This window comes from Ranitomeya imitator, chromosome 3 (assembly GCF_032444005.1).
Source record: "Ranitomeya imitator isolate aRanImi1 chromosome 3, aRanImi1.pri, whole genome shotgun sequence".
Classification (NCBI taxonomy): Eukaryota; Metazoa; Chordata; class Amphibia; order Anura; family Dendrobatidae; genus Ranitomeya; species Ranitomeya imitator.
Genome location: NC_091284.1, coordinates 3,337,539 through 3,362,253, shown reverse-complemented (window position 1 = coordinate 3,362,253; position 24,715 = coordinate 3,337,539). Strand labels below are relative to the sequence as shown.

Genomic DNA, 24,715 nt, shown 5'->3' with positions numbered 1-24,715 from the left:
CTCTGCCTCCTCTCCCCTTTTCACTGTACACCGTGGCTTCCACCTCCTCTCCCCTTTTCACTGTGCACCATGGCCTCTGCCCCCTCTCCCCTTTTCACTGTACACAGTGGCCTCCACCTCCTCTCCCCTTTTCACGGTACACCGTGGCTTCTGCTCCCTTTCCCCTTTTCACTGTACACCATGGCCTCCACCCCCTCTCCCCTTTTCACTGTACACCGTGGCTTCTGCTCCCTTTCCCCTTTTCACTGTACACCATGGCTTCTGCTCCCTTTCTCCTTTTCACTGTGCACCATGGCCTCCACCCCCTCTCCCCTTTTCACTGTACACCGTGGCTTCTGCTCCCTTTCCCCTTTTCACTGTACACCGTGGCTTCTGCTCCCTTTCCCCTTTTCACTGTACACCGTGGCTTCTGCTCCCTCTCCCCTTTTCACTGTACACCGTGGCTTCTGCTCCCTTTCCCCTTTTCACTGTACACCATGGCTTCTGCTCCCTTTCTCCTTTTCACTGTGCACCATGGCCTCCACCCCCTCTCCCCTTTTCACTGTACACCGTGGCTTCTGCTCCCTTTCCCCTTTTCACTGTACACCGTGGCTTCTGCTCCCTTTCCCCTTTTCACTGTACACCGTGGCTTCTGCTCCCTTTCTCCTTTTCACTGTACACCGTGGCTTCTGCTCCCTTTCCCCTTTTCACTGTACACCATGGCTTCTGCTCCCTTTCTCCTTTTCACTGTACACCGTGGCTTCTGCTCCCTTTCCCCTTTTCACTGTACACCATGGCTTCTGCTCCCTTTCTCCTTTTCACTGTACACCGTGGCCTCCACCTCCTCTCCCCTTTTCACTGTACCCCATGGCTTCCACCTCCTCTCCCCTTTTCACTGTGCACCGTGGCCTCCAGCTCCTCTCCCCTTTTCACTGTACACCGTGGCTTCCACCTCCTCTCCCCTTTTCACTGTACACCATGGCCTCTGCCCCCTCTCCCCTTTTCTCTGTTCAGGGTGGCCTATGCCCCTCGGCCGATCTAACTGTCCCCACTAAGGGACAACATGCAGTGCCCTCCATCCCCACCTCCTATGACCATGCGCAGCCCCCTTGTGCAGTGGTGCGGGTGTGAACAGAGCACAGCAGACAGGTTTGTGGAGGAGACTTTATTGCTGTGTGGACATTGTCATCATGGTGGAGCCCTGGAGATAAGGGGTCTGTGGTTGTCACTAAGAAGAGGGCTAGATTACTTTCCGGTTAGTTTGATCACTGCTGTAACCATGGATCCAATTCCATCAAATATTGTATGCAGCGGGGCGTGGTGGCCCATAAAGGCCGGGGTGCTGACAACTCTGCTGGTCCTGTCCACATGAACTTCGTGGATGAAAGTGGTTAAGGTACAAACACTGAGGAAGACACACTATAGAGAAGGGGGAGGGGATCTCTGCGCCCCTCACATTATATACATAGAGGAGGGAGGGGATCTCTGCACCCTCATGTTATATACAAAGGTGGGAGGGGATCTCTGCGCCCCTCACATTATATACAGAGGTGGGAGGGGATCTCTGCACCCCTCACATTATATACATAGAGGACGGAGGGGATCTCTGCACCCCTCACATTATATACAGAGGTGGGAGGGGATCTCTGCACCCCTCACATTATATACATAGAGGAGGGAGGGGATCTCTGCACCCTCATGTTATATACAGAGGTGGGAGGGGATCTCTGCACCCCTCACATTATATACATAGAGGACGGAGGGGATCTCTGCACCCCTCACATTATATACATAGAGGACGGAGGGGATCTCTGCGCCCCTCACATTATGTACATAGAGGAGGGAGGGGATCTCTGTGCCCCTCACATTATATACATAGAGGAGGGAGGGGATCTCTGCACCCTCATGTTATATACAGAGGTGGGAGGGGATCTCTGCACCCCTCACATTATACACATAGAGGACGGAGGGGATCTCTGCACCCCTCACATTATATACATAGAGGACGGAGGGGATCTCTGCGCCCCTCATGTTATATACAGAGGTGGGAGGGGATCTCTGCACCCCTCAAATTATATACATAGAAGAGGGAGCGGATCTCTGCGCCCCTCATGTTATATACAGAGGTGGGAGGGGATCTCTGCACCCCTCACATTATATACAGAGGTGGGAGGGGATCTCTGCACCCCTCACATTATATACAGAGGTGGGAGGGGATCTCTGCACCCCTCACATTATATACAGAGGTGGGAGGGGATCTCTGCACCCCTCACATTATGTACAGAGGTGGGAGGGGATCTCTGCACCCCTCACATTATGTACACAGAGGACGGAGGGGATCTCTGCACCCCTCACATTATGTACAGAGGTGGGAGGGGATCTCTGCGCCCCTCACATTATATACACAGAGGAGGGAGGGGATCTCTGTACCCCTCACATTATATACATAGAAGAGGGAGCGGATCTCTGCGCCCCTCATGTTATATACAGAGGTGGGAGGGGATCTCTGCACCCCTCACATTACATACATAGAGGACGGAGGGGATCTCTGCACCCCTCACATTACATACATAGAGGACGGAGGGGATCTCTGCGCCCCTCACATTATGTACATAGAAGAGGGAGGAGATCTCTGCGCCCCTCATGTTATATACAGAGGTGGGAGGAGATCTCTGCGCCCCTCACATTATATACAAGGAGGAGGGAGGAGATCTCTGCACCCCTCACATTATATACAAGGAGGAGGGAGGAGATCTCTGCGCCCCTCACATTATATACATAGAGGACGGAGGGGATCTCTGCGCCCCTCATGTTATATACATAGAGGACGGAGGGGATTTCTGCACCCCTCACATTATGTACATAGAGGACGGAGGGGATCTCTGCGCCCCTCACATTATATACATAGAGGACGGAGGAGATCTCTGCGCCCCTCACATTATGTACATAGAGGAGGGAGGGGATCTCTGCGCCCCTCACATTATGTACATAGAAGAGGGAGGGGATCTCTGCGCCCCTCACATTATATACATAGAGGACGGAGGAGATCTCTGCGCCCCTCACATTATGTACATAGAGGAGGGAGGGGATCTCTGCGCCCCTCATGTTATATACACAGAGGAGGGAGGAGATCTCTGCGCCCCTCATGTTATATACATAGAGGACGGAGGGGATCTCTGCACCCCTCACATTATATACATAGAGGAGGGAGGAGATCTCTGCGCCCCTCACATTATGTACATAGAAGAGGGAGGGGATCTCTGCGCCCCTCACATTATATACATAGAGGACGGAGGAGATCTCTGCGCCCCTCACATTATGTACATAGAGGAGGGAGGGGATCTCTGCGCCCCTCATGTTATATACACAGAGGAGGGAGGAGATCTCTGCGCCCCTCATGTTATATACATAGAGGACGGAGGGGATCTCTGCACCCCTCACATTATATACATAGAGGACGGAGGGGATCTCTGCGCCCCTCACATTATATACATAGAGGACGGAGGGGATCTCTGCGCCCCTCACATTATGTACATAGAAGAGGGAGGGGATCTCTGCGCCCCTCACATTATATACATAGAGGACGGAGGAGATCTCTGCGCCCCTCACATTATGTACATAGAGGAGGGAGGGGATCTCTGCGCCCCTCATGTTATATACACAGAGGAGGGAGGAGATCTCTGCGCCCCTCATGTTATATACATAGAGGACGGAGGGGATCTCTGCACCCCTCACATTATATACATAGAGGACGGAGGGGATCTCTGCGCCCCTCACATTATATACATAGAGGAGGGAGGGGATCTCTGCGCCCCTCATGTTATATACATAGAGGACAGAGGGGATCTCTGCGCCCCTCACATTATGTACATAGAGGACGGAGGGGATCTCTGCGCCCCTCATGTTATATACATAGAGGACGGAGGGGATCTCTGCGCCCCTCATGTTATATACACAGAGGAGGGAGGGGATCTCTGCGCCCCTCACATTATGTACATAGAGGACGGAGGGGATCTCTGCGCCCCTCATGTTATATACACAGAGGAGGGAGGGGATCTCTGCACCCCTCACATTATATACACAGAGGAGGGAGGAGATCTCTGCGCCCCTCACATTATATACACAGAGGAGGGAGGGGATCTCTGCGCCCCTCATGTTATATACATAGAGGAGGGAGGAGATCTCTGCGCCCCTCATGTTATATACATAGAAGAGGGAGGGGATCTCTGCACCCCTCACATTATATACATAGAAGAGGGAGGGGATCTCTACACCCCTCACATTATATACATAGAGGACGGAGGGGATCTCTGCGCCCCTCATGTTATATACATAGAGGAGGGAGGAGATCTCTGCGCCCCTCATGTTATATACATAGAGGAGGGAGGAGATCTCTGCACCCCTCATGTTATATACATAGAAGAGGGAGGGGATCTCTGCACCCCTCACATTATATACATAGAAGAGGGAGGGGATCTCTGCACCCCTCACATTATATACATAGAAGAGGGAGGGGATCTCTACACCCCTCACATTATATACATAGAGGACGGAGGGGATCTCTACACCCCTCACATTATGTACACAGAGGAGGGAGGGGATCTCTGCGCCCCTCATGTTATATACATAGAGGAGGGAGGGGATCTCTACACCCCTCACATTATGTACACAGAGGAGGGAGGGGATCTCTGCGCCCCTCATGTTATATACATAGAGGAGGGAGGAGATCTCTGCGCCCCTCATGTTATATACATAGAGGAGGGAGGAGATCTCTGCACCCCTCATGTTATATACATAGAAGAGGGAGAGCATCTCTGCGCCCCTCATGTTATATACATAGAGGACGGAGGGGATCTCTGCGCCCCTCACATTATATACATAGAGGACGGAGGGGATCTCTACACCCCTCACATTATATACATAGAGGAGGGAGGAGATCTCTGCACCCCTCACATTATATACATAGAGGACGGAGGGGATCTCTACACCCCTCACATTATATACAGAGGAGGGAGGAGATCTCTGCGCCCCTCACATTATATACACAGAGGAGGGAGGAGATCTCTTCGCCCCTCACATTATATACACAGAGGAGGGAGGGGATCTCTGCACCCCTCACATTATATACATAGAGGACGGAGAAGATCTCTGCGCCCCTCACATTATGTACATAGAGGAGGGAGGAGATCTCTGCACCCCTCACATTATATACATAGAGGAGGGAGGAGATCTCTGCGCCCCTCATGTTATATACATAGAGGAGGGAGGGGATCTCTGCACCCCTCACATTATATACATAGAGGACGGAGAAGATCTCTGCGCCCCTCACATTATGTACATAGAAGAGGGAGGGGATCTCTGGACCCCTCACATTATATACATAGAGGACGGAGGGGATCTCTGCGCCCCTCACATTATATACATAGAGGACGGAGGGGATCTCTACACCCCTCACATTATATACATAGAGGAGGGAGGAGATCTCTGCACCCCTCACATTATATACATAGAGGACGGAGGGGATCTCTGCACCCCTCACATTATATACAGAGGAGGGAGGAGATCTCTGCGCCCCTCACATTATATACACAGAGGAGGGAGGGGATCTCTACACCCCTCACATTATATACATAGAGGAGGGAGGAGATCTCTGCGCCCCTCACATTATATACGTAGAGGAGGGAGGAGATCTCTGCGCCCCTCATGTTATATACATAGAGGAGGGAGGGGATCTCTACACCCCTCACATTATATACGTAGAGGACGGAGGGGATCTTTGCGCCACTCATGTTATATACATAGAGGAGGGAGGAGATCTCTGCACCCCTCACATTATATACATAGAGGACGGAGGGGATCTCTGCACCCCTCACATTATATACATAGAGGACGGAGGAGATCTCTGCGCCCCTCATGTTATATACATAGAGGACGGAGGGGATCTCTGCACCCCTCACATTATATACATAGAGGACGGAGGAGATCTCTGCGCCCCTCATGTTATATACATAGAAGAGGGAGGAGATCTCTGCACCCCTCACATTATATACATAGAGGACGGAGGGGATCTCTGCACCCCTCACATTATATACATAGAGGACGGAGGAGATCTCTGCGCCCCTCATGTTATATACATAGAAGAGGGAGGGGATTTCTGCACCCCTCACATTATATACATAGAGGACGGAGGAGATCTCTGCGCCCCTCATGTTATATACATAGAAGAGGGAGGAGATCTCTGCACCCCTCACATTATATACATAGAGGACGGAGGGGATCTCTGCACCCCTCACATTATATACATAGAGGACGGAGGAGATCTCTGCGCCCCTCATGTTATATACATAGAAGAGGGAGGAGATCTCTGCACCCCTCACATTATATACATAGAGGACGGAGGGGATCTCTGCACCCCTCACATTATATACATAGAGGACGGAGGAGATCTCTGCGCCCCTCATGTTATATACATAGAAGAGGGAGGGGATTTCTGCACCCCTCACATTATATACATAGAGGACGGAGGGGATCTCTGCACCCCTCACATTATATACACAGAGGAGGGAGGAGATCTCTGCACCCCTCACATTACATACATAGAGGACGGAGGGGATCTCTGCACCCCTCACATTATATACATAGAGGACGGAGGAGATCTCTGCGCCCCTCACATTATATACATAGAGGACGGAGGAGATCTCTGCGCCCCTCACATTATATACATAGAGGACGGAGGGGATCTCTGCACCCCTCACATTATATACATAGAGGACGGAGGAGATCTCTGCGCCCCTCATGTTATATACATAGAGGACGGAGGGGATCTCTGCACCCCTCACATTATATACATAGAGGACGGAGGGGATCTCTGCGCCCCTCATGTTATATACATAGAGGACGGAGGGGATCTCTGCGCCCCTCACATTATATACATAGAGGACGGAGGAGATCTCTGCGCCCCTCACATTATATACAGAGGAGGGAGGAGATCTCTGCACCCCTCATGTTATATACATAGAAGAGGGAGGAGATCTCTGCACCCCTCACATTATATACATAGAGGACGGAGGGGATCTCTGCGCCCCTCACATTATATACATAGAGGACGGAGGAGATCTCTGCACCCCTCATGTTATATACATAGAAGAGGGAGGGGATCTCTGCACCCCTCACATTATATACATAGAGGACGGAGGGGATCTCTGCGCCCCTCACATTATATACATAGAGGACGGAGGAGATCTCTGCACCCCTCATGTTATATACATAGAAGAGGGAGGGGATCTCTGCGCCCCTCACATTATATACATAGAGGACGGAGGGGATCTCTGCGCCCCTCATGTTATATACATAGAAGAGGGAGGAGATCTCTGCACCCCTCACATTATATACATAGAGGACGGAGGGGATCTCTGCGCCCCTCACATTATATACATAGAGGACGGAGGAGATCTCTGCACCCCTCATGTTATATACATAGAAGAGGGAGGGGATCTCTGCACCCCTCACATTATATACATAGAGGACGGAGGGGATCTCTGCGCCCCTCACATTATATACATAGAGGACGGAGGAGATCTCTGCACCCCTCATGTTATATACATAGAAGAGGGAGGGGATCTCTGCACCCCTCACATTATATACATAGAGGACGGAGGAGATCTCTGCACCCCTCATGTTATATACATAGAAGAGGGAGGAGATCTCTGCACCCCTCATGTTATATACATAGAACAGGGAGGGGATCTCTGCGCCCCTCACATTATATACGTAGAGGATGGAGGAGATCTCTGCACCCCTCATGTTATATACATAGAGGAGGGAGGAGATCTCTGCACCCCTCATGTTATATACATAGAAGAGGGAGGGGATCTCTGCACCACTCACATTATATACAGAGAGGATGGAGGGGATCTCTGCGCCCCTCACATTATATACATAGAGGAGGGAGGAGATCTCTGCACCCCTCATGTTATATACATAGAAGAGGGAGGGGATCTCTGCACCCCTCACATTATATACATAGAGGACGGAGGGGATCTCTGCGCCCCTCACATTATATACATAGAGGACAGAGGGGATCTCTGCGCCCCTCATGTTATATACATAGAAGAGGGAGGAGATCTCTGCACCCCTCATGTTATATACATAGAAGAGGGAGGGGATCTCTGCACCCCTCACATTATATACATAGAGGACGGAGGGGATCTCTGCACCCCTCATGTTATATACATAGAAGAGGGAGGGGATCTCTGCACCCCTCACATTATATACATAGAGGACGGAGGGGATCTCTGCGCCCCTCATGCGCCACAGGATCATGGGGTGCATTAAAAGAGGTCTGGATACACATGATGAGAGCATTATACTGCCTCTGTACAAATCCCTAGTTAGACCGCACATGGAGTACTGTGTCCAGTTTTGGGCACCGGTGCTCAGGAAGGATATAATGGAACTAGAGAGAGTACAAAGGAGGGCAACAAAATTAATAAAGGGGATGGGAGAACTACAATACCCAGATAGATTAGCGAAATTAGGATTATTTAGTCTAGAAAAAAGACGACTGAGGGGCGATCTAATAACCATGTATAAGTATATAAGGGGACAATACAAATATCTCGCTGAGGATCTGTTTATACCAAGGAAGGTGACGGGCACAAGGGGGCATTCTTTGCGTCTGGAGGAGAGAAGGTTTTTCCACCAACATAGAAGAGGATTCTTTACTGCGCCCCTCATGTTATATACATAGAGGAGGGAGGAGATCTCTGCGCCCCTCATGTTATATACATAGAAGAGGGAGGGGATCTCTGCACCCCTCACATTATATACATAGAGGACGGAGGGGATCTCTGCACCCCTCACATTATGTACATAGAGGAGGGAGGGGATCTCTGCACCCCTCACATTATATACATAGAGGACGGAGGAGATCTCTGCACCCCTCACATTATATACATAGAGGAGGGAGGAGATCTCTGCGCCCCTCATGTTATATACATAGAAGAGGGAGGGGATCTCTGCACCCCTCACATTATATACATAGAGGAGGGAGGAGATCTCTGCGCCCCTCATGTTATATACATAGAAGAGGGAGGGGATCTCTGCACCCCTCACATTATATACATAGAGGACGGAGGGGATCTCTGCGCCCCTCACATTATATAGATAGAGGAGGGAGGGGATCTCTGCACCCCTCACATTATATACATAGAGGAGGGAGGAGATCTCTGCGCCCCTCACATTATATACATAGAGGAGGGAGGAGATCTCTGCGCCCCTCATGTTATATACATAGAAGAGGGAGGAGATCTCTGCACCCCTCACATTATATACATAGAGGACGGAGGAGATCTCTGCGCCCCTCATGTTATATACATAGAGGACGGAGGAGATCTCTGCACCCCTCACATTATATACATAGAGGACGGAGGGGATCTCTGCGCCCCTCATGTTATATACATAGAAGAGGGAGATCTCTGCACCCCTCATGTTATATACATAGAAGAGGGAGGGGATCTCTGCACCCCTCACATTATATACATAGAGGACGGAGGGGATCTCTGCGCCCCTCATGTTATATACATAGAAGAGGGAGATCTCTGCACCCCTCATGTTATATACATAGAGGACGGAGGGGATCTCTGCGCCCCTCATGTTATATACATAGAAGAGGGAGGAGATCTCTGCACCCCTCATGTTATATACATAGAAGAGGGAGGAGATCTCTGCACCCCTCACATTATATACATAGAGGAGGGAGGAGATCTCTGCGCCCCTCATGTTATATACATAGAGGACGGAGGAGATCTCTGCGCCCCTCATGTTATATACATAGAGGAGGGAGGGGATCTCTGCACCCCTCATGTTATATACATAGAAGAGGGAGGAGATCTCTGCGCCCCTCATGTTATATACATAGAGGAGGGAGGAGATCTCTGCGCCCCTCATGTTATATACATAGAGGACGGAGGGGATCTCTGCGCCCCTCATGTTATATACATAGAAGAGGGAGGGGATCTCTGCACCCCTCACATTATATACATAGAAGAGGGAGGGGATCTCTGCGCCCCTCATGTTATATACATAGAGGACGGAGGAGATCTCTGCGCCCCTCATGTTATATACATAGAGGACGGAGGGGATCTCTGCACCCCTCATGTTATATACATAGAAGAGGGAGGAGATCTCTGCGCCCCTCATGTTATATACATAGAGGAGGGAGGAGATCTCTGCGCCCCTCATGTTATATACATAGAGGACGGAGGGGATCTCTGCGCCCCTCATGTTATATACATAGAAGAGGGAGGGGATCTCTGCACCCCTCACATTATATACATAGAGGACGGAGGGGATCTCTGCGCCCCTCATGTTATATACAGAGGAGGGAGGGGATCTCTGCGCCCCTCATGTTATATACATAGAGGACGGAGGAGATCTCTGCGCCCCTCATGTTATATACATAGAGGAGGGAGGAGATCTCTGCGCCCCTCATGTTATATACATAGAAGAGGGAGGAGATCTCTGCACCCCTCACATTATATACATAGAAGAGGGAGGAGATCTCTGCGCCCCTCATGTTATATACATAGAGGACGGAGGGGATCTCTGCGCCCCTCATGTTATATACATAGAGGAGGGAGGAGATCTCTGCGCCCCTCATGTTATATACATAGAAGAGGGAGGAGATCTCTGCACCCCTCACATTATATACATAGAAGAGGGAGGAGATCTCTGCGCCCCTCACATTATATACATAGAAGAGGGAGGAGATCTCTGCACCCCTCACATTATATACATAGAGGACGGAGGGGATCTCTGCGCCCCTCACATTATGTACATAGAGGACGGAGGGGATCTCTGCGCCCCTCACATTATATACATAGAGGAGGGAGGAGATCTCTGCACCCCTCACATTATATACATAGAGGACGGAGGAGATCTCTGCGCCCCTCACATTATGTACATAGAGGACGGAGGGGATCTCTGCACCCCTCACATTATATACATAGAGGACGGAGGGGATCTCTGCGCCCCTCACATTATATACATAGAGGACGGAGGAGATCTCTGCACCCCTCACATTATATACATAGAGGACGGAGGAGATCTCTGCACCCCTCACATTATGTACATAGAGGACGGAGGGGATCTCTGCGCCCCTCACATTATATACACAGAGGAGGGAGGGGATCTCTGCGCCCCTCACATTATGTACAGAGGTGGGAGGGGATCTCTGCACCCCTCACATTATATACACAGAGGAGGGAGGGGATCTCTGTACCCCTCACATTATATACACAGAGGAGGGAGGAGATCTCTGTACCCCTCACATTATATACATAGAGGACGGAGAGGATCTCTGCGCCCCTCACATTATGTACATAGAGGACGGAGGGGATCTCTGCGCCCCTCACATTATATACACAGAGGAGGGAGGGGATCTCTGCGCCCCTCACATTATGTACAGAGGAGGGAGGAGATCTCTGTACCCCTCACATTATATACATAGAGGACGGAGAGGATCTCTGCGCCCCTCACATTATGTACATAGAGGACGGAGGGGATCTCTGCACCCCTCACATTATATACACAGAGGAGGGAGGGGATCTCTGCGCCCCTCACATTATATACACAGAGGAGGGAGGAGATCTCTGCGCCCCTCACATTATATACACAGAGGAGGGAGGGGATCTCTGTACCCCTCACATTATATACACAGAGGACGGAGGGGATCTCTGTACCCCTCACATTATATACATAGAGGACGGAGAGGATCTCTGCGCCCCTCATGTTATATACATAGAGGACGGAGGGGATCTCTGCACCCCTCACATTATATACATAGAGGACGGAGGGGATCTCTGCGCCCCTCATGTTATATACATAGAGGAGGGAGGAGATCTCTGCACCCCTCACATTATGTACATAGAGGACGGAGGGGATCTCTGCGCCCCTCATGTTATATACATAGAGGACGGAGGGGATCTCTGCGCCCCTCACATTATGTACATAGAGGACAGAGGAGATCTCTGCGCCCCTCATGTTATATACATAGAGGAGGGAGGAGATCTCTGCACCCCTCATGTTATATACATAGAAGAGGGAGGGGATCTCTGCACCCCTCACATTATATACATAGAGGACGGAGGGGATCTCTGCACCCCTCACATTATATACATAGAGGACGGAGGGGATCTCTGCGCCCCTCATGTTATATACATAGAAGAGGGAGGAGATCTCTGCACCCCTCACATTATATACATAGAAGAGGGAGGGGATCTCTGCGCCCCTCATGTTATATACATAGAAGAGGGAGGAGATCTCTGCACCCCTCACATTATATACATAGAAGAGGGAGGAGATCTCTGCACCCCTCACATTATATACATAGAGGACGGAGGGGATCTCTGCGCCCCTCACATTATATACATAGAGGACGGAGAGGATCTCTGCGCCCCTCACATTATGTACATAGAGGAGGGAGGGGATCTCTGCACCCCTCACATTATATACATAGAAGAGGGAGGGGATCTCTGCACCCCTCACATTATGTACATAGAGGACAGAGGAGATCTCTGCGCCCCTCATGTTATATACATAGAGGAGGGAGGAGATCTCTGCACCCCTCATGTTATATACATAGAAGAGGGAGGGGATCTCTGCGCCCCTCACATTATATACATAGAGGACGGAGGGGATCTCTACGCCCCTCACATTATATACATAGAGGACGGAGGGGATCTCTGCGCCCCTCATGTTATATACATAGAGGACAGAGGGGATCTCTGCGCCCCTCATGTTATATACATAGAGGACGGAGGGGATCTCTGCACCCCTCACATTATATACATAGAGGACAGAGGGGATCTCTACACCCCTCACATTATATACATAGAGGAGGGAGGAGATCTCTGCGCCCCTCACATTATGTACATAGAGGACGGAGGAGATCTCTGCACCCCTCACATTATGTACATAGAGGAGGGAGGGGATCTCTGCGCCCCTCACATTATATACATAGAAGAGGGAGGAGATCTCTGCGCCCCTCACATTATGTACATAGAAGAGGGAGGGGATCTCTGCACCCCTCACATTATATACATAGAAGACGGAGGGGATCTCTGCACCCCTCACATTATATACATAGAGGACGGAGGAGATCTCTGCGCCCCTCATGTTATATACATAGAAGAGGGAGGGGATCTCTGCGAGTGGGGAGGGGATCTCTGCGCCCCTCACATTACATACATAGAGGACGGAGGGGATCTCTGCGCCACTCACATTATATACATAGAGGACGGAGGAGATCTCTGCGCCCCTCATGTTATATACATAGAGGACGGAGGGGATCTCTGCGCCCCTCACATTATATACGTAGAGGACGGAGGGGATCTCTGCGCCCCTCACATTATGTACATAGAAGAGGGAGGGGATCTCTGCACCCCTCACATTATATACATAGAGGACGGAGGGGATCTCTGCGCCCCTCACATTATGTACAGAGGTGGGAGGGGATCTCTGCGCCCCTCATGTTATATACATAGAGGACGGAGGGGATCTCTACACCCCTCACATTATATACATAGAGGACGGAGGGGATCTCTGCGCCCCTCACATTATATACATAGAGGACGGAGGGGATCTCTGCGCCCCTCACATTATGTACATAGAGGACAGAGGAGATCTCTGCGCCCCTCATGTTATATACATAGAGGAGGGAGGAGATCTCTGCGCCCCTCACATTATATACATAGAAGAGGGAGGGGATCTCTGCACCCCTCACATTATATACATAGAGGACGGAGGGGATCTCTGCGCCCCTCACATTATATACATAGAAGAGGGAGGGGATCTCTGCACCCCTCACATTATATACATAGAGGACGGAGGGGATCTCTACACCCCTCACATTATATACATAGAGGAGGGAGGAGATCTCTGCGCCCCTCACATTATATACATAGAAGAGGGAGGGGATCTCTGCACCCCTCACATTATATACATAGAGGACGGAGGAGATCTCTGCACCCCTCACATTATATACATAGAGGACGGAGGAGATCTCTGCGCCCCTCACATTATATACATAGAAGAGGGAGGGGATCTCTGCACCCCTCACATTATATACATAGAGGACGGAGGAGATCTCTGCACCCCTCACATTATATACATAGAGGACGGAGGGGATCTCTGCGCCCCTCACATTATATACATAGAAGAGGGAGGGGATCTCTGCACCCCTCACATTATATACATAGAGGACGGAGGGGATCTCTGCGCCCCTCACATTATATACATAGAGGACGGAGGGGATCTCTACACCCCTCACATTATATACATAGAGGAGGGAGGAGATCTCTGCGCCCCTCATGTTATATACATAGAGGACGGAGGGGATCTCTGCGCCCCTCACATTATATACATAGAAGAGGGAGGGGATCTCTGCGCCCCTCACATTATATACATAGAGGACGGAGGGGATCTCTGCGCCCCTCACATTATATACATAGAAGAGGGAGGGGATCTCTGCGCCCCTCACATTATATACATAGAGGACGGAGGGGATCTCTACACCCCTCACATTATATACATAGAGGAGGGAGGAGATCTCTGCGCCCCTCATGTTATATACATAGAGGACAGAGGGGATCTCTGCGCCCCTCATGTTATATACATAGAGGACAGAGGGGATCTCTGCGCCCCTCATGTTATATACATAGAGGACGGAGGAGATCTCTGCGCCCCTCATGTTATATACATAGAAGAGGGAGGGGATCTCTGCGCCCCTCACATTATGTACATAGAGGACGGAGGAGATCTCTGCACCCCTCACATTATGTACATAGAGGAGGGAGGGGATCTCTGCGCCCCTCACATTATGTACATAGAAGAGGGAGGGGATCTCTGCGCCCCTCACATTATATACATAGAGGACGGAGGAGATCTCTGCGCCCCTCACATTATGTACATAGAGGAGGGAGGGGATCTCTGCGCCCCTCATGTTATATACACAGAGGAGGGAGGAGATCTCTGCGCCCCTCATGTTATATACATAGAGGACGGAGGGGATCTCTGCACCCCTCACATTATATACATAGAGGACGGAGGGGATCTCTGCGCCCCTCACATTATATACATAGAGGACGGAGGGGATCTCTGCGCCCCTCACATTATGTACATAGAAGAGGGAGGGGATCTCTGCGCCCCTCACATTATATACATAGAGGACGGAGGAGATCTCTGCGCCCCTCACATTATGTACATAGAGGAGGGAGGGGATCTCTGCGCCCCTCATGTTATATACATAGAGGACGGAGGGGATCTCTGCACCCCTCACATTATATACATAGACGGAGGGGATCTCTGCGCCCCTCATGTTATATACATAGAGGACAGAGGGGATCTCTGCGCCCCTCACATTATGTACATAGAGGACGGAGGGGATCTCTGCGCCCCTCATGTTATATACATAGAGGACGGAGGGGATCTCTGCGCCCCTCATGTTATATACACAGAGGAGGGAGGGGATCTCTGCGCCCCTCACATTATGTACATAGAGGACGGAGGGGATCTCTGCGCCCCTCACATTATATACATAGAGGACGGAGGAGATCTCTGCGCCCCTCATGTTATATACACAGAGGAGGGAGGGGATCTCTGCGCCCCTCATGTTATATACACAGAGGAGGGAGGGGATCTCTGCGCCCCTCATGGTATATACATAGAGGACGGAGGAGATCTCTGCGCCCCTCACATTATATACACAGAGGAGGGAGGAGATCTCTGCGCCCCTCACATTATATACATAGAGGACGGAAGAGATCTCTGCGCCCCTCATGTTATATACATAGAGGAGGGAGGAGATCTCTGCACCCCTCATGTTATATACATAGAAGAGGGAGGGGATCTCTGCACCCCTCACATTATATACATAGAGGAGGGAGGGGATCTCTGCGCCCCTCATGTTATATACATAGAGGACGGAGGGGATCTCTGCGCCCCTCACATTATGTACATAGAGGACGGAGGGGATCTCTGCGCCCCTCACATTATATACATAGAGGAGGGAGGAGATCTCTGCGCCCCTCACATTATATACATAGAGGAGGGAGGAGATCTCTGCACCCTTCACATTATATACATAGAGGACGGAGGAGATCTCTGCGCCCCTCACATTATATACATAGAGGACGGAGGGGATCTCTGCGCCCCTCACATTATATACATAGAGGAGGGAGGAGATCTCTGCACCCTTCACATTATATACATAGAGGAGGGAGGAGATCTCTGCACCCCTCACATTATGTACATAGAAGAGGGAGGAGATCTCTGCGCCCCTCACATTATGTACATAGAAGAGGGAGGGGATCTCTGCGCCCCTCATGTTATATATATAGAGGACGGAGGGGATCTCTGCACCCCTCACATTATATACATAGAGGACGGAGGGGATCTCTGCACCCCTCACATTATATACATAGAGGACGGAGGGGATCTCTGCGCCCCTCACATTATATACATAGAGGACGGAGGGGATCTCTGCGCCCCTCACATTATGTACATAGAGGACGGAGGGGATCTCTGCGCCCCTCACATTATATACATAGAGGACGGAGGGGATCTCTGCGCCCCTCACATTATGTACATAGAGGACGGAGGAGATCTCTGCGCCCCTCATGTTATATACATAGAGGACGGAGGAGATCTCTGCACCCCTCACATTATATACATAGAGGACGGAGGAGATCTCTGCGCCCCTCATGTTATATACATAGAGGACGGAGGGGATCTCTGCGCCCCTCACATTATATACATAGAGGAGGGAGGAGATCTCTGCGCCCCTCATGTTATATACATAGAAGAGGGAGGGGATCTCTGCACCCCTCATGTTATATACATAGAGGACGGAAGAGATCTCTGCGCCCCTCATGTTATATACATAGAGGACGGAGGGGATCTCTGCGCCCCTCATGTTACATACATAGAGGACGGAGGGAATCTCTGCGCCCCTCACATTATATACACAGAGGAGGGAGGAGATCTCTGCGCCCCTCACATTATATACACAGAGGACGGAGGGGATCTCTGCGCCCCTCATGTTATATACATAGAGGAGGGAGGAGATCTCTGCGCCCCTCATGTTATATACATAGAGGAGGGAGGAGATCTCTGCACCCCTCATGTTATATACTTAGAAGAGGGAGGGGATCTCTGCACCCCTCACATTATATACATAGAAGAGGGAGGGGATCTCTGCACCCCTCACATTATATACATAGAAGAGGGAGGGGATCTCTACACCCCTCACATTATGTACATAGAGGACGGAGGGGATCTCTGCACCCCTCACATTATATACATAGAAGAGGGAGGGGATCTCTACACCCCTCACATTATATACATAGAAGAGGGAGGGGATCTCTACACCCCTCACATTATATACATAGAGGACGGAGGGGATCTCTGCGCCCCTCACATTATATACATAGAGGAGGGAGGGGATCTCTACACCCCTCACATTATGTACACAGAGGAGGGAGGGGATCTCTGCGCCCCTCATGTTATATACATAGAGGAGGGAGGAGATCTCTGCGCCCCTCATGTTATATACATAGAGGAGGGAGGAGATCTCTGCACCCCTCATGTTATATACATAGAAGAGGGAGAGCATCTCTGCGCCCCTCATGTTATATACATAGAGGACGGAGGGGATCTCTGCGCCCCTCACATTATATACATAGAGGACGGAGGGGATCTCTACACCCCTCACATTATATACATAGAGGAGGGAGGAGATCTCTGCACCCCTCACATTATATACATAGAGGACGGAGGGGATCTCTACACCCCTCACATTATATACAGAGGAGGGAGGAGATCTCTGCGCCCCTCACATTATATACACAGAGGAGGGAGGAGATCTCTTCGCCCCTCACATTATATACACAGAGGAGGGAGGGGATCTCTGCACCCCTCACATTATATACATAGAGGACGGAGAAGATCTCTGCGCCCCTCACATTATATACATAGAGGAGGGAGGAGATCTCTGCGCCCCTCATGTTATATACATAGAGGAGGGAGGAGATCTCTGCACCCCTCATGTTATATACATAGAGGACGGAGGGGATCTCTACACCCCTCACATTATATACATAGAGGACGGAGGGGATCTCTGCACCCCTCACATTATATACAGAGGAGGGAGGAGATCTCTGCGCCCCTCACATTATATACATAGAGGAGGGAGGAGATCTCTGCGCCCCTCATGTTATATACATAGAGGAGGGAGGAGATCTCTGCACCCCTCATGTTATATACATAGAGGACGGAGGGGATCTCTACACCCCTCACATTATATACATAGAGGACGGAGGGGATCTCTGCACCCCTCACATTATATACAGAGGAGGGAGGAGATCTCTGGACCCCTCACATTATATACATAGAGGACGGAGGGGATCTCTGCGCCCCTCACATTATATACATAGAGGACGGAGGGGATCTCTACACCCCTCACATTATATACATAGAGGACGGAGGGGATCTCTGCACCCCTCACATTATATACAGAGGAGGGAGGAGATCTCTGCGCCCCTCACATTATATACACAGAGGAGGGAGGGGATCTCTACACCCCTCACATTATATACATAGAGGAGGGAGGAGATCTCTGCGCCCCTCACATTATATACGTAGAGGAGGGAGGAGATCTCTGCGCCCCTCATGTTATATACATAGAGGAGGGAGGGGATCTCTACACCCCTCACATTATATACGTAGAGGACGGAGGGGATCTTTGCGCCACTCATGTTATATACATAGAGGAGGGAGGAGATCTCTGCACCCCTCACAATATATACATAGAGGACGGAGGGGATCTCTGCACCCCTCATGTTATATACATAGAAGAGGGAGGGGATCTCTGCACCCCTCACATTATATACATAGAGGAGGGAGGAGATCTCTGCGCCCCTCATGTTATATACATAGAGGAGGGAGGGGATCTCTGCACCCCTCACATTATATACATAGAGGACGGAAGAGATCTCTGCACCCCTCACATTATATACATAGAGGACGGAGGGGATCTCTGCACCCCTCACATTATATACATAGAGGAGGGAGGAGATCTCTGCGCCCCTCATGTTATATACATAGAAGAGGGAGGGGATCTCTGCACCCCTCACATTATATACATAGAGGACGGAGGGGATCTCTGCGCCCCTCACATTATATACATAGAGGAGGGAGGGGATCTCTGCACCCCTCACATTATATACATAGAGGACGGAGGAGATCTCTGCGCCCCTCACATTATATACATAGAGGAGGGAGGAGATCTCTGCACCCCTCACATTATATACATAGAGGAGGGAGGAGATCTCTGCGCCCCTCATGTTATATACATAGAGGAGGGAGGGGATCTCTGCACCCCTCACATTATATACATAGAGGAGGGAGGAGATCTCTGCGCCCCTCATGTTATATACATAGAGGAGGGAGGGGATCTCTGCACCCCTCACATTATATACATAGAGGACGGAAGAGATCTCTGCACCCCTCACATTATATACATAGAGGACGGAGGGGATCTCTGCACCCCTCACATTATATACATAGAGGAGGGAGGAGATCTCTGCGCCCCTCATGTTATATACATAGAAGAGGGAGGGGATCTCTGCACCCCTCACATTATATACATAGAGGACGGAGGGGATCTCTGCGCCCCTCACATTATATACATAGAGGAGGGAGGGGATCTCTGCACCCCTCACATTATATACATAGAGGACGGAGGAGATCTCTGCGCCCCTCACATTATATACATAGAGGAGGGAGGAGATCTCTGCACCCCTCACATTATATACATAGAGGAGGGAGGAGATCTCTGCGCCCCTCATGTTATATACATAGAAGAGGGAGGAGATCTCTGCGCCCCTCATGTTATATACATAGAGGACGGAGGGGATCTCTGCGCCCCTCATGTTATATACATAGAAGAGGGAGGGGATCTCTGCACCCCTCACATTATATACATAGAGGACGGAGGGGATCTCTGCGCCCCTCACATTATATACATAGAAGAGGGAGATCTCTGCACCCCTCATGTTATATACATAGAGGACGGAGGGGATCTCTGCGCCCCTCATGTTATATACATAGAAGAGGGAGATCTCTGCACCCCTCATGTTATATACATAGAGGACGGAGGGGATCTCTGCGCCCCTCATGTTATATACATAGAAGAGGGAGGAGATCTCTGCACCCCTCACATTATATACATAGAGGACGGAGGGGATCTCTGCGCCCCTCATGTTATATACATAGAAGAGGGAGGGGATCTCTGCACCCCTCACATTATATACATAGAGGACGGAGGGGATCTCTGCGCCCCTCATGTTATATACATAGAAGAGGGAGGAGATCTCTGCACCCCTCATGTTATATACATAGAAGAGGGAGGAGATCTCTGCACCCCTCACATTATATACATAGAGGAGGGAGGAGATCTCTGCGCCCCTCATGTTATATACATAGAGGACGGAGGAGATCTCTGCGCCCCTCATGTTATATACATAGAAGAGGGAGGGGATCTCTGCACCCCTCACATTATATACATAGAGGACGGAGGGGATCTCTGCGCCCCTCATGTTATATACATAGAAGAGGGAGGAGATCTCTGCACCCCTCATGTTATATACATAGAGGACGGAGGAGATCTCTGCGCCCCTCATGTTATATACATAGAGGAGGGAGGAGATCTCTGCGCCCCTCATGTTATATACATAGAGGAGGGAGGAGATCTCTGCGCCCCTCATGTTATATACATAGAGGACGGAGGGGATCTCTGCGCCCCTCACATTATATACATAGAAGAGGGAGGAGATCTCTGCACCCCTCACATTATATACATAGAGGACGGAGGGGATCTCTGCACCCCTCACATTATATACATAGAGGAGGGAGGAGATCTCTGCACCCCTCACATTATATACATAGAGGACGGAGGAGATCTCTGCACCCCTCACATTATATACATAAAGGACGGAGGGGATCTCTGCGCCCCTCACATTATGTACATTGAAGAGGGAGGGGATCTCTGCGCCCCTCACATTATGTACACAGAAGAGGGAGGAGATCTCTGCGCCCCTCACATTATATACATAGAGGACGGAGGGGATCTCTGCACCCCTCACATTATATACATAGAAGAGGGAGGAGATCTCTGCGCCCCTCATGTTATATACATAGAAGAGGGAGGAGATCTCTGCACCCCTCACATTATATACATAGAAGAGGGAGGAGATCTCTGCACCCCTCACATTATATACATAGAGGACGGAGGGGATCTCTGCGCCCCTCACATTATATACATAGAGGACGGAGGAGATCTCTGCACCCCTCACATTATATACATAAAGGACGGAGGGGATCTCTGCGCCCCTCACATTATGTACATAGAAGAGGGAGGGGATCTCTGCGCCCCTCACATTATGTACACAGAAGAGGGAGGAGATCTCTGCACCCCTCACATTATATACATAGAGGACGGAGGAGATCTCTGCGCCCCTCACATTATATACGTAGAGGACGGAGGGGATCTCTGCACCCCTCATGTTATATACATAGAGGACGGAGGGGATCTCTGCGCCCCTCATGTTATATACATAGAGGACGGAGGAGATCTCTGCACCCCTCACATTATATACATAGAGGACGGAGGAGATCTCTGCACCCCTCACATTATATACAGAGGAGGGAGGAGATCTCTGCGCCCCTCACATTATATACACAGAGGAGGGAGGAGATCTCTGCGCCCCTCACATTATATACATAGAGGACGGAGGAGATCTCTGCACCCCTCACATTATATACGTAGAGGACGGAGGGGATCTGTGTGCCCCTCATGTTATATACATAGAGGAGGGAGGAGATCTCTGCACCCCTCACATTATATACATAGAGGACGGAGGGGATCTCTACACCCCTCACATTATATACATAGAGGACGGAGGGGATCTCTGCGCCCCTCACATTATATACATAGAGGACGGAGGGGATCTCTACACCCCTCACATTATATACATAGAGGACGGAGGGGATCTCTGCGCCCCTCACATTATATACATAGAGGACGGAGGAGATCTCTGCACCCCTCACATTATATACGTAGAGGACGGAGGGGATCTCTGCGCCCCTCACATTATATACATAGAGGACGGAGGAGATCTCTGCACCCCTCACATTATATACGTAGAGGACGGAGGGGATCTCTGCACCCCTCACATTATATACATAGAGGAGGGAGGAGATCTCTGCGCCCCTCATGTTATATACATAGAGGACGGAGGGGATCTCTGCACCCCTCATGTTATATACAGAGGAGGGAGGGGATCTCTGCGCCCCTCATGTTATATACATAGAAGAGGGAGGGGATCTCTGCGCCCCTCATGTTATATACATAGAAGAGGGAGGGGATCTCTGCGCCCCTCATGTTATATACAGAGGAGGGAGGGGATCTCTGCGCCCCTCATGTTATATACATAGAAGAGGGAGGGGATCTCTGCACCCCTCACATTATATACATAGAGGACGGAGGGGATCTCTGCGCCCCTCATGTTATATACATAGAGGATGGAGGGGATCTCTGCACCCCTCACATTATGTACATAGAGGACGGAGGGGATCTCTGCGCCCCTCACATTATATACATAGAGGACGGAGGGGATCTCTGCGCCCCTCATGTTATATACATAGAGGAGGGAGGGGATCTCTGCGCCCCTCATGTTATATACATAGAGGAGGGAGGGGATCTCTGCGCCCCTCATGTTATATACATAGAAGAGGGAGGGGATCTCTGCACCCCTCACATTATATACATAGAGGAGGGAGGAGATCTCTGCACCCCTCACATTATATACATACAGGACGGAGGGGATCTCTGCGCCCCTCACATTATGTACATAGAGGACGGAGGGGATCTCTGCGCCCCTCATGTTATATACAGAGGAGGGAGGGAATCTCTGCGCCCCTCACATTATATACATAGAGGACGGAGGGGATCTCTGCACCCCTCACATTACATACATAGAGGACGGAGGGGATCTCTGCACCCCTCATGTTATATACATAGAGGATGGAGGGGATCTCTGCACCCCTCACATTATGTACATAGAGGACGGAGGGGATCTCTGCGCCCCTCACATTATATACACAGAGGAGGGAGGGGATCTCTGCGCCCCTCACATTATGTACAGAGGTGGGAGGGGATCTCTGCGCCCCTCACATTATATACACAGAGGAGGGAGGGGATCTCTGTACCCCTCATGTTATATACATAGAGGACGGAGAGGATCTCTGCGCCCCTCACATTATATACACAGAGGAGGGAGGGGATCTCTGCGCCCCTCACATTATATACACAGAGGAGGGAGGGGATCTCTGTACCCCTCACATTATATACACAGAGGACGGAGGGGATCTCTGTACCCCTCACATTATATACATAGAGGACGGAGAGGATCTCTGCGCCCCTCACATTATATACACAGAGGAGGGAGGGGATCTCTGCGCCCCTCACATTATATACACAGAGGAGGGAGGAGATCTCTGCGCCCCTCACATTATATACACAGAGGAGGGAGGGGATCTCTGTACCCCTCACATTATATACACAGAGGACGGAGGGGATCTCTGTACCCCTCACATTATATACATAGAGGACGGAGAGGATCTCTGTACCCCTCACATTATATACATAGAGGACGGAGGGGATCTCTGTACCCCTCACATTATATACATAGAGGACGGAGAGGATCTCTGCGCCCCTCACATTATATACACAGAGGAGGGAGGAGATCTCTGTACCCCTCACATTATATACATAGAGGACGGAGAGGATCTCTGCGCCCCTCACATTATATACACAGAGGAGGGAGGGGATCTCTGCGCCCCTCACATTATATACACAGAGGAGGGAGGGGATCTCTGTACCCCTCACATTATATACACAGAGGACGGAGGGGATCTCTGTACCCCTCACATTATATACACAGAGGACGGAGAGGATCTCTGCGCCCCTCACATTATATACATAGAAGAGGGAGGGGATCTCTGCGCCCCTCACATTATGTACATAGAGGAGGGAGGGGATCTCTGCACCCCTCACATTATGTACATAGAGGACGGAGGGGATCTCTGCGCCCCTCATGTTATATACATAGAGGACGGAGGGGATCTCTGCGCCCCTCACATTATATACATAGAAGAGGGAGGGGATCTCTGTACCCCTCACATTATATACACAGAGGACGGAGGGGATCTCTGTACCCCTCACATTATATACATAGAGGACGGAGAGGATCTCTGCGCCCCTCACATTATGTACATAGAGGAGGGAGGGGATCTCTGCACCCCTCACATTATATACATAGAGGACGGAGGGGATCTCTGCACCCCTCACATTATATACATAGAGGACGGAGGGGATCTCTGCGCCCCTCACATTATATACATAGAGGACGGAGGGGATCTCTGCGCCCCTCACATTATATACATAGAGGACGGAGGGGATCTCTGCGCCCCTCACATTATGTACATAGAAGAGGGAGGGGATCTCTGCACCCCTCACATTATGTACATAGAGGACGGAGGGGATCTCTGCGCCCCTCATGTTATATACATAGAGGACGGAGGGGATCTCTGCACCCCTCACATTATATACATAGAGGAC

At 50.4% G+C, this 24,715-nt stretch overlaps 1 protein-coding gene across 1 annotated transcript in view; it reads right to left on the bottom strand.

Annotated features, from left to right (window-relative positions):
- Positions 1-1,129: 1,129 nt before the first annotated feature.
- The window catches only part of GATD3 (glutamine amidotransferase class 1 domain containing 3), a 149,240-nt gene continuing 125,654 nt past the window's right edge, over positions 1,130-24,715 (bottom strand). Inside the window, exon 7 of the mRNA XM_069760391.1 lies at positions 1,130-1,359. Coding sequence (XP_069616492.1) covers positions 1,225-1,359 — 135 coding nt within the window. The 3' untranslated portion in view covers positions 1,130-1,224. The remainder of the gene's footprint in view (positions 1,360-24,715) is intronic.